Consider the following 12124-nt stretch of genomic DNA (forward strand, 5'->3'; position numbering starts at 1 on the left):
CCCCTAAATGTTGTTTATGTAACCATTTAATATACTGTTTCTCTCCAATTATAAATTCCAAATAAAATAATCTGCTTAGCTAATATTTTCCCCATTATACCCAGAATAGTGCCTGACATAGCTGTTTGATGCATTTACTGAATGAATGCATGAAAAGCAAGCTACAAAATATACAGTGTGAGCCCAGTTTGGTAAAAAAGGGACCAGACTTAAGTGGTTAGGACCAGATACAGAAACACTACTTCCAGCAGGTGCATGCTGGCCAGGCTCTTCCCCTAGAACAGTGGGGTAATGCTGGGCAGCCCGGGTGGCTCAGCGGTTTAGCGCCGCCTTCAGCCCAGGGCCTGATCCTAAAGACCCAGGATCAAGTCCCACGTCAGGCTCCCTGCATGGAGCCTGTTTCTCCCTCTGCCTGTGTCTCTGCCTCTCATGAATAAATAAAATCTTAAAATTAAAAAAAAAAAAAACGGGGGGGGGGGATGCTTTCCTCTGAGGGGGCAGGCTTTACAAGAGGGCAGGAGTTTGCTGGGAAGAACAGAGCTGATGGAAGTGGTGGCCTCTGGGGCTACTCCCCTTCCAGCTCCCTGGGCAAGAGGCTGCTGGAAGAGGGAGGTGTGTTTCCCATGGACCACCCAAGGCACAGGTATTGGAGAGCCAAAAGATGAGGGCTGCCCAGGAGGCTCAGCTGGGGGGTCAGATTCAGAGTTACTGGGAGATAGGCCTTGGGTTGCACAGCCCCAGAGGGCAGAGCTCATGGCCAAGGCCTGGCATTTCCCAGCCAGAGTCGAGTCAGGATTCACCCTAAAGGGCAGTAGGGAGAAGTGATGGGAGACAGGCCACTTCGCTGGAGACTGTGCTTGACGTTGAATCCTTCCGTTGGGGGAGGGAGGATGGTCTATATGCACAGATCTCTCACTGGATACTTGTTCTTAAAGACAGCTTCTTAGCTGTGTGAGAACTGGGGGCAGAGTAGGTGGATGGGTAGCTATGCTGCTGCCTCGGTTGTCAAGTTTGACCTAGCTGGTTTATCAACCATCTCAAGGATTTGTCTTTTACGATGTCAAGTTCTGCCCACCTGGTTCCTGAAGGTGGGCTCCCATCCTCCAAATCACCACACCCATCCCAGAAGGTGCCAGGCCAGGCTCCGAGCACCACTCCCCTCCCCTGCATAGTAGCATCTTTAGTTCCCTGCTTGACTTCAGATTTAATGTTTGTCACTGTGAAGACCCACCACTCCCACATGACACACAATCTCCTTGGCTTCCAGCCAAGGGCCCTGAAGTCCTAGAAGAACCTTCTCTGCCATCCCTCAGTAGCCCAATAAGCAGTCTGAAGGAATGAATGCATCCATTTATTACACTTTCCCATGTGCAAGACCTTTGATGGAGTGTCACAGAGGCCCTTATGGGAGGGAGGACTGGGGCAAGGACCTGCCTAAGAGTTAGAAGCAGGTTTAAAGTCTAGGCTTTCAGGTTGCTGAAAGAGAGCCACTGAAGATTTCAGAAAAGATATTAACTGGCCTTAACCTTGCACCATCTTGGGGATGACATGGCAGATGGGGAATCAGCCTGGAGGTGATGCTAAGTGTTGAATATGGTGTGATGGTGGTGGTATTAAAGATTTAATGTTGAGTAGATGTAGGTTCTGAGCCAGGGAAGATGGTGGCACTTTATCAGTTAAGACTGAGTTGGAAGAAGAACAGAGCTCACACTTTGGGTATGGGGGGAGGGGAGGAGAAAATAAGTATGCGAGGGAGAAGGTGCTCAGCGGCTGCTTCTTTCTTGGGGCAGGTGACCAAAGAGAATGGCCATTATGCTCTATCCCTGATGCCTTGTTTGGGGAGGAGCCTCCACCACCCTACAGAGGTTTTAGCTTTGAGTCCAGGCTGAAGCCAAGAAAAACAAGGAGAAAGGAGGAGGAGCCAAAAAAACCCTTAAGTAAAATCCATGGGATGGGGAGCTAGAAGGCCCCCTTCAAGTAGCTCAGGCCTGGCAGCTTGTGCTGGGCTTGTGGAAGATTCCCTCTCACAGAGGCTAAATAACTCAGAAAGCAAGCCCGAGCACGCACAGGGCTCTTGTGGGTCTGCGGGGCTGGGTCATCAGGGTCAACCAACGGCCCCCACTCCAACCAGACGCAGGGGCGTGCTGTCTTCCTGAGTGGGTCTGCTCAGGTCAGGAGCACACACCCCAGCTGGTCCAGGTAATGAGTCTTCACCCTGAGCGCCACCTAGTGGGACCCGTGCAGGCACAGTCCCGCAGGCTGAGGCTGCCCCCTGGCGCCGCATCACTCTTCCCAAGGGCTCATGTCGGTGTCGATGGCCACGCAGTTGTATGCTGCATAGCGGAGCTTCTCCTCGCACAGCTTGGCACTGAGGGAGACAGGGACTGGGTCAGCGCCAGGCACGAAGGTCTTCCATCACTATGAGGCCAGGGCTCACTAGAGGCCAGGGCTCGCGGGGCGATGGGTGATGGGGCTCCAGTTTGTGCACTTCAGGACTGGAAATCTTCCTCCATTCTGGAAGGCCACTCCTTCCCCCACTCCTCACTCTCTAGGCTCGAGCCTAGGAAACCCACCTGGCATAATGCGGTAGGAAGAGTGTGCTGGAACAAGTGGAAGACTCAGGCAGCGCATCTGTGGTTTCGTAGCTGGGGGTGTGGGGGGGCCACAGATTAGGAAGAATTGTAGGGATGCAGGGTAGGGTCTGTAGGGTCTGACGAGTAAGCGTGTGGGTGAAGGCAAAGGCCAGTCACAGTCCTTTTGGCAACCAACCCGTACCCCGTTCCCTCCATACTCACCCCAGTTTGTCGGGATAGATGTAGATCCGTGCGGGCAGACGGCTGCGGCCAGTGACGAAGCGCAGGAAGCGGCTCCGATCCTCTGGATGAAGAAGGAAATCTGTGGCCACACTAATGGTGATGGGGGGGGGGGGGATTTCTACAGTTTCTACCCTGCCTCTGTACCCCACAAGTGGATATGAACCCAGGCATCACTCTCTCCTCTTCCACTGACCGTTGGTGAAGTTATTCAGTGCTTCCCAGAAGTACTGCACCCGAGTGTCAGATGGCTCGAAGTCCTCAAACCGGGCTGGGGACAAGGTCAGAATTTGTTCTCAGGTCCCAACCTACTAGTCCTCAAGCCCCCATCCCTGTGCTACTCTGCCCCACACTCACTGAGCTTGCGCAGAGCATCCACAGTGACCTCTGGGTCTCCGCACACTTTCTTCTCCAATTCCTGCCAGGTGAGCAAGTCCAGCACAGCCTGTGGCACCACCTTTAGCAGACCTGCCTGCATGGCTGCCACCTGGGGAGAGGGGAGAAGGCCTGGCTAGGGAAGACGGTACAACTCCCAAGTCAGTGTGTGGCGGGGGTACTTGGCCTCCGCTCGTAGAGATAATGTGGGACACAATCTGTGCTCAGCACTGGGGGCCAATCTCTGACCCTACAGATAAGCAGGAACGTAAGGCAGAGGTATGGTGGGACCAGAGTTCTTGGGGTTGGCTACTGGTGGCTTATCAGGCTGGGCTCTGCCTACTAGCAACTGTGCAAGGCTCTCTGTCCTCCTGGCCTTTGCGTAGTACCTGCTCCTTGCTCTCTTCTAGCCGTGTCTTCTGCACCAGTTGGATGAAACGAGAACGGTCCTCATATCCCACCACGATGCCTGCACCCCCAGGGATCAACTCTACTACTTGCTGGTCACTTAGTACGGTGGTGAATGTCAGCTCCTTCCCAAATTTGAACTCAAATGTCTCCTTGTCCATTCCTTCCATCACTTCCAAGAGCTTCACCTGGGGGTTGGAGAGAGGCAAGGAGGTCAGCCTTTCATTGTGGAGACAGTCCTTGTTATCTCTCAAGATGTTCACAGGGAAGGAGAGGCAGCTAAACAAGGCAGTTTCCATGCAGGCAAGGAAGGCAGAGAGGGTGTACAAGGGCTACAAAAGCATCAAGACAACACTTTGCCAGCCTAGGCTGCCAGGGAAGATGTCCTGAAAGAAACGGCATCTAAGCTGAGACCTAAATGACAGCTGGGAGTTTGCTGGGCCGCACCGAGAGATAGAACACCTTGAAAAAAGGTAAAAAGGGGGCAGCCCGGGTGGCTCAGCGGTTTAGCGTCACCTTCAGCCCAGGGTGTGATCCTGGAGACCTGGGATCGAGTCCCATGTCGGGCTCCCTGTATGGAGCCTGCTTCTCCTTCTGCCTGTGTCTCTGCCTCTCTCTCATTGTGTCTCTCATGAATAAATAAATTAAAAAATCTTAAAAAAAAAAGAGAGAAAAAAGGTAAAAAGCGCAAAAAGCCTGGAATCTGTTTGGCTGGAGCCTGAATGTGAACCCAGTGACCAGAGATACAGAGGTCATATAAGGCTTACCAGGTTCTGCATTTTACCCTAAGTCCAGGGCAGAGCCACTAAAGGGTTTAAACAAGGTGGGGAAGGGAATGAAGTGCTCTGGCTGCTGGCGATCAGATGGGTAAGAATGGTAAGAATGGAGATAGGAACACTAGCTTTGCAGTCAGTGGTTGTCTCAGAAAGGAAGGTGGCCTGCACCAGGAGGACAGTAGTCAGATGGAAGAAATGGACAGATTCCAGAGGGAGATGTGACAGGGAGTAGGAGGTGAGGACGGAGGAGGACTGGAGGATGACACTGAGGGCCTTGGCATGGGGCGGGTGGATAGTGGTGCCATTCTGAGACAGGAGCCCTGAGGGCAGTAGAATAGGTGGGTGATAAAGAGTGTGCTGAGCCTGAGGCTCATCTTGGGGCAGATGTCCAGCGGGCAAATGCATATATGGGTCCAGGCTTAGGAAAGAGGCTGGAGTTGGAGGTAAGGATTTGGGGAATAAAGATAGTAGTTGAAGCCGTGGGAATAGAAGGAATTGGCCAAGGAGCATGTGTGAGGTTAGAGAAGGTTCAGGATACCCTTGGGGAGCAGCAACCTTCAGGGGCTGTGCAGAGGAAACAGACCTACTTACCAGCACAGAGTCCACGGCCGGGAAGTCTTTGCTCCAGCTCACCTCCTCACCAGAGAGCTGCTTCCACACGAAACCAGGCAGAGCCAGCACCTATGGAACAAATACTATCATATTCTCATCTGGGGCTGCCCAGGTTTAGCTGGCCCTTTTTCTTTCCAGGGGCCAGGCTCGTGGGAGGGAGGTGCAGATTAGACTACTCACCAGGAATTCCTTACCCCGAAGGGCAGCCCCCATCAGCTGTCCGATCCACTCATATTTGGCAAAGTCTCGGCAGGAGGGGTTGGGCACATACATGTCCCGGGCCTCACCAGTGCCATTGCCCTGCCCCCAAGACAGAGCTGTCAGCATGGCGTGGAATGGACCCTACTTTTTGCCCCACACGCTCCAAAGGCTTTCCTGCACACCTTCCACTGGATGCCCTGAATGATCCCTCTGTCCAATCTGTACAATGGCTCCTCTTTCCTTGTCTGCCCAAAGGCTACCCCAGGCAACTTGGTCCCTCCTCTGCCTCCCCTCCCCCCGCCCAGTTCAGCACCTGAGAGGTTTGCAGAGACGAAAACAGAAACCACTTGAGAAGTAGGGATAGGAAGGTTACCTGGTTAGCTGTGCGCACAAAGAAGGGCAGAGGCACAGGGGTGTCCGCTGAGCTAGGACACAGCTCTTCTGACATGTCTGCCAGGCTATCCCGAAAACCACCCCCTGAAATGACAGATAGATGCTCTCAGCTGGGGTGTTCAAGAGCCCCAGCACCCTTAAAACGGTCCTCCACCTTGGTTAGCTGTGACCCAGGAAGCCTCTACCACTCTAAATAGGGCAGGACCCTCGTTATCCTTCCTCAGGGCTTTACCTTGGTCAATGATGCCTTCTGCAATGAATTTACACTCCCACCACTGGTCATAGCGCATTGGCCACCTGTAAGAAGTGTGGGTCTTTGTCACCAGGCTGGGTCAGGGGTTAGGACATTTCTCCAGCTCAGACACCAGCCAGGAGTAGGGGCTAGAGAAGGGTAATGGGGAGGGGTTACAGACGTGGTGTGCAGGCATATATATAGTTTATGCGGGCCCAGCTCAAGTCCCTCACCCGCATGTCATACCTATAGTCCAAGGGCTTTTCATACTTGTCAGAGGGCTTGAGGCCTTCATAAACCTGGGGGCAAGGCAAAGGGAAGGGAGTTGTAGGAAAGTTTGTGTCAAGATCTTGCTTCACTCTGGCCCAAAGACCTTACTTAGGTTCCTCATGGTCCAGCCCCTAGACCCTTTAGTGACCCTCCCTTAGTCTGACCCCAGGTGGTCCAGACCTGGGTGAAGACTGCATTCTTGCAGGCAGGGTCCCTTAAGGGGCATGCACGATGCTCCATAGCGAGGCGCCGGTTGATGTACAGGCGTGGCATGAAGCTGGGCTTGCTGCTTTCTGAGTCACGTAGGCACTGGGCCACCAGGCCTGGCCTTTGGCGTGACAGCAGCAGGAACTGCTTCACTTGCTGGTGAGGAAAGGTGGCCAGAGAAAGACTGGCAGGCAGTTAGTGTCTGTCCAGACTCTGGAAACTTCCTCTATGCCTGGACCCAATTCCATGATTCCAGTCCATCTTACTCCATCCCCCTACCACCCTCCCCCTTCCTTGTTTCCATCCCTCCCTTAGTCCAGCCACCAGGGGGAGCTTTCTAAAACAAAAAAATCACTGTCATTACCTACTTAAAAGCCTTCCAATGGCTCCTCTGACCTAGAACATAGTTCCTCCTTCACAGCCTGGCCCATAGTGCCCTCTGCTATCAGGGCCTATTATTTGCATACCACTCCCAGCCTCATCCCCAAGTCATACTCACATCTACCTGTGTGTTTCTCTCAAGGCACCTCTAGTGGCTCACAACTCCCAGTATGCAGCTTTCATGCAACCTCCCCTGTCTATGTTGTTACTTCTCACCCCCCAGGTCTTTGTATTTCACATACTGGCTGGGAGAATGGCATCCCAACACTAAGCTTTAGCTATTTGCGTCCAGCTTTCTTCCTACATTCCTAGAGCCCAGCAAAGGCCCAGGCCTAAGGTAGGTTTTAAGAACTTTGTAGAAGAGAGAACAGAGCAGAAAGGAGGAGCCTACTGCTGACACCAATACCAGGTGGGCCAGGCTTACCTTAATCGCACTGAAGGTGCCCAGTGTGTGGTCCCAGGCAGGTACCAGGTGGTACAGGACACTGTCTAGGATCTTTATGAATCTGGGATGAATGGGTAAAGATAACTAAAGAGGATGGTATGGATTTAAGATCCCTTTACTCCCCAACACACAAGGACAGGAGGAGGCAGGGCCCTGGGGATGCTCTGACCCTTAAAGTGGAACAGCTCACAGTATAGCGCCTTGGAGACCTCCTTCATAACAACAAATGAGATTCAGGATTGGGGGAAGAGAAGGGCCTGGCAGGCCCAGGACCACAGCCACCTCTGCAGGAGAACAGCTCTGCGGTACAGTACTTCAGGGTCAGTGCCTTCCAGACGGGGATATCGCACCAGACTGGTCGGCTGGAACAGGTCTGCATTTAACCCTAGTTCCCGCTGTCTGGATGACTTGATCTTGATCCCTCGAAGACGCACGTCAATCCCATCATCTGGGGATGTCAGGATGAGGTTACTTAGGACACCTGCTGCCTCCTTGACCCTCAGACCTGAGAATGGCTCCTTAATGCTCAGACCTTAGCCCCTAGAAACTCAGGACCTTTGAGATCCCCTGCTACTCATCTTACTCTGATTATCATATTCTTTGCTGGTTCCTCCATCCATCGCTATCATATTGGAAGGCTTGAGGATCCCAACTCAGTTCCTTTTCTAGATGAGCCCAACCACCTCTATGGCTTTAAGGAAGGCCTATACTTGGTGCCTCCCACTTGGCTCAGGCCCAAAGCTTCAACTCCCGGAGTTAGTTCAGCTGTCACCTTCATCCCAACTCCAAGCCCATTTCTTCTCCACACTCACTGCCAGCTAGCCAAAGTCTATACAGTGGGGCTCCACTCCCTCCTTATAGCCCGAAGCCCTACCTCGGCACTCGACAATGCGGATCTCGATGACTGGGAGGTGAACGGTCATGTCCTCCAGGACACAAACATCTCCGATCAGGGTCCTGAGGAGATGGATGTGAGGCACCTTGAATACCCTTTGCCTTCATGCATTGCTAGGCTCTCATCTGACCTTCCAAGTGGGGCTTCCAAGTGGGGCCAGGCCCCATTGCTAGGATCATGCCCCATCTCCCCTCCCAGACCAGCTTGCTCACTCACTCATCAATGCTCACGTCACTCAGCTTCTTCAGGTTGTCCCCTTCGCCCCCATAGATCACCACCCGCTTAGGCATAAAGTTGTCATCTGTGGTATCCACTGTGAGTAGCAGCTTCCTGGGTGGTCAGAGTATGCACATGGGCCTCAGTACACTTACAGGCATGAGGCCTGCCCACTCCGTCCTACCTCAGAGCCCACTCACTTGACAATGGTGCCCTTTTTCATGGTAAGCCGTACCCAGTGCTGGCACTGGGACCCATCACTTTCCCAGTAGGTGTCTGCGTTGCTGTCTGTCAGGCACGACACGTTGAACTCCTCCTAGGGAGGGTAAGAGAGGTGGAGTCAGTGTTTATCCCACTCCCTGCACTGCAGAGTGTGCTTTGGGCCAGGGAGCAAAAGAGAGAAAACACATGGAGCTGGGTTGAAAGTGCAGCTGGTACGAGTGGAAGTGTCTAGGGATTCCTATAGGACTTCCAGAATGGGGTGCTCGACTGAGTCTGGCGTGTGGGGTTTTGGCCCTGGCCTAAAGGTGAGGGTTCTGGATCTAGCAATAAGTGACATCTTGCTTGGGGTGGGAGGAGTCCCAGAACCCACCGTGTAGGAGGAAACGTCTATGCTCTCCACATACTGCTTCACGCTACCCAGGTTCTCATCCTCCTTGCCCAGGTGGTCGTACAAGAAGTGGATCAGGTCCTCGTCGCACTCGTAGGTCCACGTCGGGGGCACGTAGCTAAGCAACCCCAAGTCCCTAATTAGGTCAGGCCCGGACCCGGAGGTTCTTCCTCCCTATCCCACTCCGGCTCACTCACAGTAATCTTTGTACAGCTTCCGTGTAAGCCTCGGCTGGCCGGGGCCTTGATCCAAGGCGGTGAGAGTATGTCAGGTCCACCACCTGTTCCCATCTGCGGGCACAGAGTAGGGGATGGGACCGGGAGGCCTCGGCGGGCAACAGGACACCCCCGAGAGCGGTCCCCAGCGTTGACTCTCCCCGAACCGTGCCTCCAGAAGCTCCACCCCAGGCCCATTCAGGTCCCGCCCCTTCCTCTCCCAACCCTGCCCTCGCTCCTCATCCCAGCTCCCAGCCGGTGCCAGGCTAGTTTCCGACCCTTCCGGGCCGTGCTGCCGAGCAGCCAGCCTCGGCCTTTCCAGTGCAGGACCTGAGAACCGGTCGGTAGTCCACGCCGAAGAGCTGCTGCTGCCGCTGGAGGTGGTCTGGGGTGTCGATGGGTACGAGGCGGGCCCCGCCCTCCGCCGGGCGGCACACCAGCAGCCAGCCCTCGTTCAGCCCGCAGTCGCTCAGGTGTTCCGCCAGCTGCTCCTGCCGAGACGCGCACGCTGGGGACAGCCGTCGGGGCCCTGCCCAGCGGCCGGCCCGCCCTGCCCTGCCCAGCCCCAGGCAAAGGACGCGGAACCGCGCGAGCGCCGTGCGGGGGATGGGAGGGGAGCCGCGTGGGGCGCCCCGGGCGCGGGCAGTACCTTGGTCAGCTTCACCCACAGCCCGTGGCCGTTGCACAGCTCCTCGCCGGTAGTACGCACGCAGGCGCCGCGCCGGAGCTCAATGCTGTCGCGGGCGGCGCGGAGCGGCCCGGAGCCGGTTCCGGGGGCCGGGCCCGAGGCTCCCACACGCAGCCCCAGGCCCTCCGCCTCCCACACCGGCAGCAGCACGCGCGACGGCCCCGCCGGGTCCTTGTAGAGCTTGTAGAGCACCTCGCGTGGCACGAAGGCGAGCGCCGCCGGCAGCGGCCGTCCGGCGCGGAGGCTCTGCGCCGCCTCTGCCAGGAAGCGCACGCGGCCCAGCAGCTGCCGCGGGCACTCGAGAGCCGCGCCCGGGCCGGGACCAGCCATGGCGAAGCCGCAGACCAGAGCCCCGCGGCGGCCGTCCGGCTCCGGGAGCCGCTGCCGCCGAGACCGACCGAGCTTCCCACCGCCTGCCCCGCCTGCGCCGTAAGTCCTGGACTAAAGGCACCCCACTTGCTCGCCGTATTACCCTGTGTACTCGGATACGTCAATGTGTTACAAACCGATGTGCCTCGTACTCAGCCAACCAAACCCAAGTCCAGTAGTCTCTGGCTGATCGGTCTCTCCCTGTCTATCCTCATTGCTGCTGCCATTTTTTGCCCTCATCGAACCACCATCCTATCTAGCCTGGATCATTGCAACAGCCATTTTTCTGGCTCTCTGCCCTCTTGTTTTTTTTGCCTTCCCACCGCGAGTGCTAGACATCCTCTCAGGCTCCTCCTCATCCTAGGGATAGTGGTGCTAAAATGTTTGCGAGAATAATCCCCTCCTCGGGAGTCTTGAGTGGTTCGGGCTTCATCCCGGTGGCTACTCCTAATTCTAGGGCACTGGTGATCATGTTCCAATTTCTCTCAGTAATTCTGAACCAGATGAGAGGAAAGGTCTGATGTGGGAAGATAGGATGGAGGCAAAAACATGGACAGGAGCTGTTGATGAAGTATAATCATGGGGGAAAAGGAAACTTTGTCTCCCCTGCAAACAGTTTTAAAAATGTTTTATTGGGATATAATTCATACTCCGTATAAGTCACTCATTTGAAGTGTACAATTCAATGGTTTTTGATATATTAGTTTTTTTAAATTGTGATAAAATAAGTGTAACAAAATTTTTGCCATGTTAACCATTTTAAGAGTACAATTACCTATTTCCAAGACTTTTTCATCACTCCAAACAGAAAGGCTTTCTCTTTAAGCAATAAAGAAATGCAGTAAATAAAAAAATGGCTGCCATGGTAAACTCCAGTCTACTTTCTGCCTCTATGAATTAGCCTATTCTAGATATTTCATAAATGGACCCATATATTTGTCTTTTAGGGTCTGTCTTATTTCACTTACAATAGTATCACAACAATATGATAGCATGATTGAACTTAATTCCTTTTTATGGGTTGACTAATAATCCCTTTTACCTATACCCCATTCATCTGTTGATGGATACTTGGATGGAAACTTTGTTTTGATATAGTTTTCAAATAATCAAAGTTACCAAGAAAGAAGTAATATATGATTTCATATCATTTTGACAGTTTCCCCCTTTTTCTTTTCTTCCTAGTAAGTTGGGAACAGTGCCCCTCTTCTCTTCTGTCTGAGCTATTTGTATGCTACCATGCTACTACGGAATAAAGTGGACACATTACTCTAACGAGGGCCCCCAGGACCTGGACCCTGAAGACATCTAGAGCCTCTTTAATTCCACTAGGTTGATTTTTCTGGTTTCCATAATAGCCATTTGTTCTTTTGCATTTTCTCTTTGCACGTGCTATTCCCTCTGCTTGGAACACCTCCACCGCTTTCCCCAGTTAAGGGAGGAGCCCTTGCGGTCTCGCATTTTACTCTTAAAACGTTTACTATTATGATTGCTGATCCACCAGTCTGTAGCTCCTTAAAGGAAAGGGCTGTCTTGGTCATCATTGTAACTTCTGCACCAACTATAGTGCTAGCCTTAGTAGGTAATATAAATATACATTTTTAAAGATTTATTCTAAAGAGAGAGTTGCCTGGATTTCGGACACATGAGTGGGGGGAGGGCAGAGGGAGAGTCTCCCAATCAGACTTCAGGAGGAGTGTGGAGCCCCACTGAGGGGAAGGGGGGATTACACCACCCATTAGATCATGACCTAAGCAGAAATCACAAGTCCCACACTTAACTGACTGAGCCACCCAGGTACCCCAGTAATATAAGTATTTGATGATTTCATTTCCCTGTGCAGCTTGGTTCCTTAATCCACTGTGTGTCTGGTTGCTAGGCATAAGGTTATTAGAATCATGAGGCATGGGAGTAAAAGTTATTGTTAGGCCGAAATTTCGGGATTTCCAAGCCATCAAAGGAGAGGGAGGTACTGATGAGACCGAAAGGCGTAGCTATAGCGGAGTTCTTGGCCAGGG

At 53.3% G+C, this 12124-nt stretch overlaps 1 protein-coding gene across 2 annotated transcripts; it reads right to left on the minus strand.

Annotated features, from left to right (window-relative positions):
- Positions 1-1338: 1338 nt before the first annotated feature.
- On the minus strand, positions 1339-11534 carry HECTD3 (HECT domain E3 ubiquitin protein ligase 3). 2 transcript variants are annotated; one of them, XM_041738514.1, is made up of 21 exons: positions 9699-11534; positions 9380-9540; positions 9032-9124; positions 8817-8952; positions 8425-8540; positions 8225-8338; positions 7988-8070; positions 7396-7561; positions 7093-7174; positions 6261-6443; positions 6057-6109; positions 5811-5875; positions 5559-5662; positions 5165-5284; positions 4964-5053; positions 3578-3784; positions 3171-3300; positions 3010-3084; positions 2796-2906; positions 2574-2645; positions 1339-2368 (listed from the first exon to the last, which is right to left on the minus strand). In XM_041738514.1, the coding sequence occupies exons 1-21, from the start codon at positions 10065-10067 to the stop codon at positions 2301-2303; spliced, it is 2598 nt and encodes an 865-aa protein (XP_041594448.1). In that variant the 5' UTR covers positions 10068-11534; the 3' UTR covers positions 1339-2300. The 2 variants fall into 2 exon arrangements, with proteins under 2 accessions (XP_041594448.1, XP_041594449.1); XM_041738515.1 differs by having other exon boundaries at positions 2796-2877; positions 9699-11530.
- Positions 11535-12124: the final 590 nt, after the last annotated feature.

This window comes from Vulpes lagopus, chromosome 23 (assembly GCF_018345385.1).
Source record: "Vulpes lagopus strain Blue_001 chromosome 23, ASM1834538v1, whole genome shotgun sequence".
Classification (NCBI taxonomy): Eukaryota; Metazoa; Chordata; class Mammalia; order Carnivora; family Canidae; genus Vulpes; species Vulpes lagopus.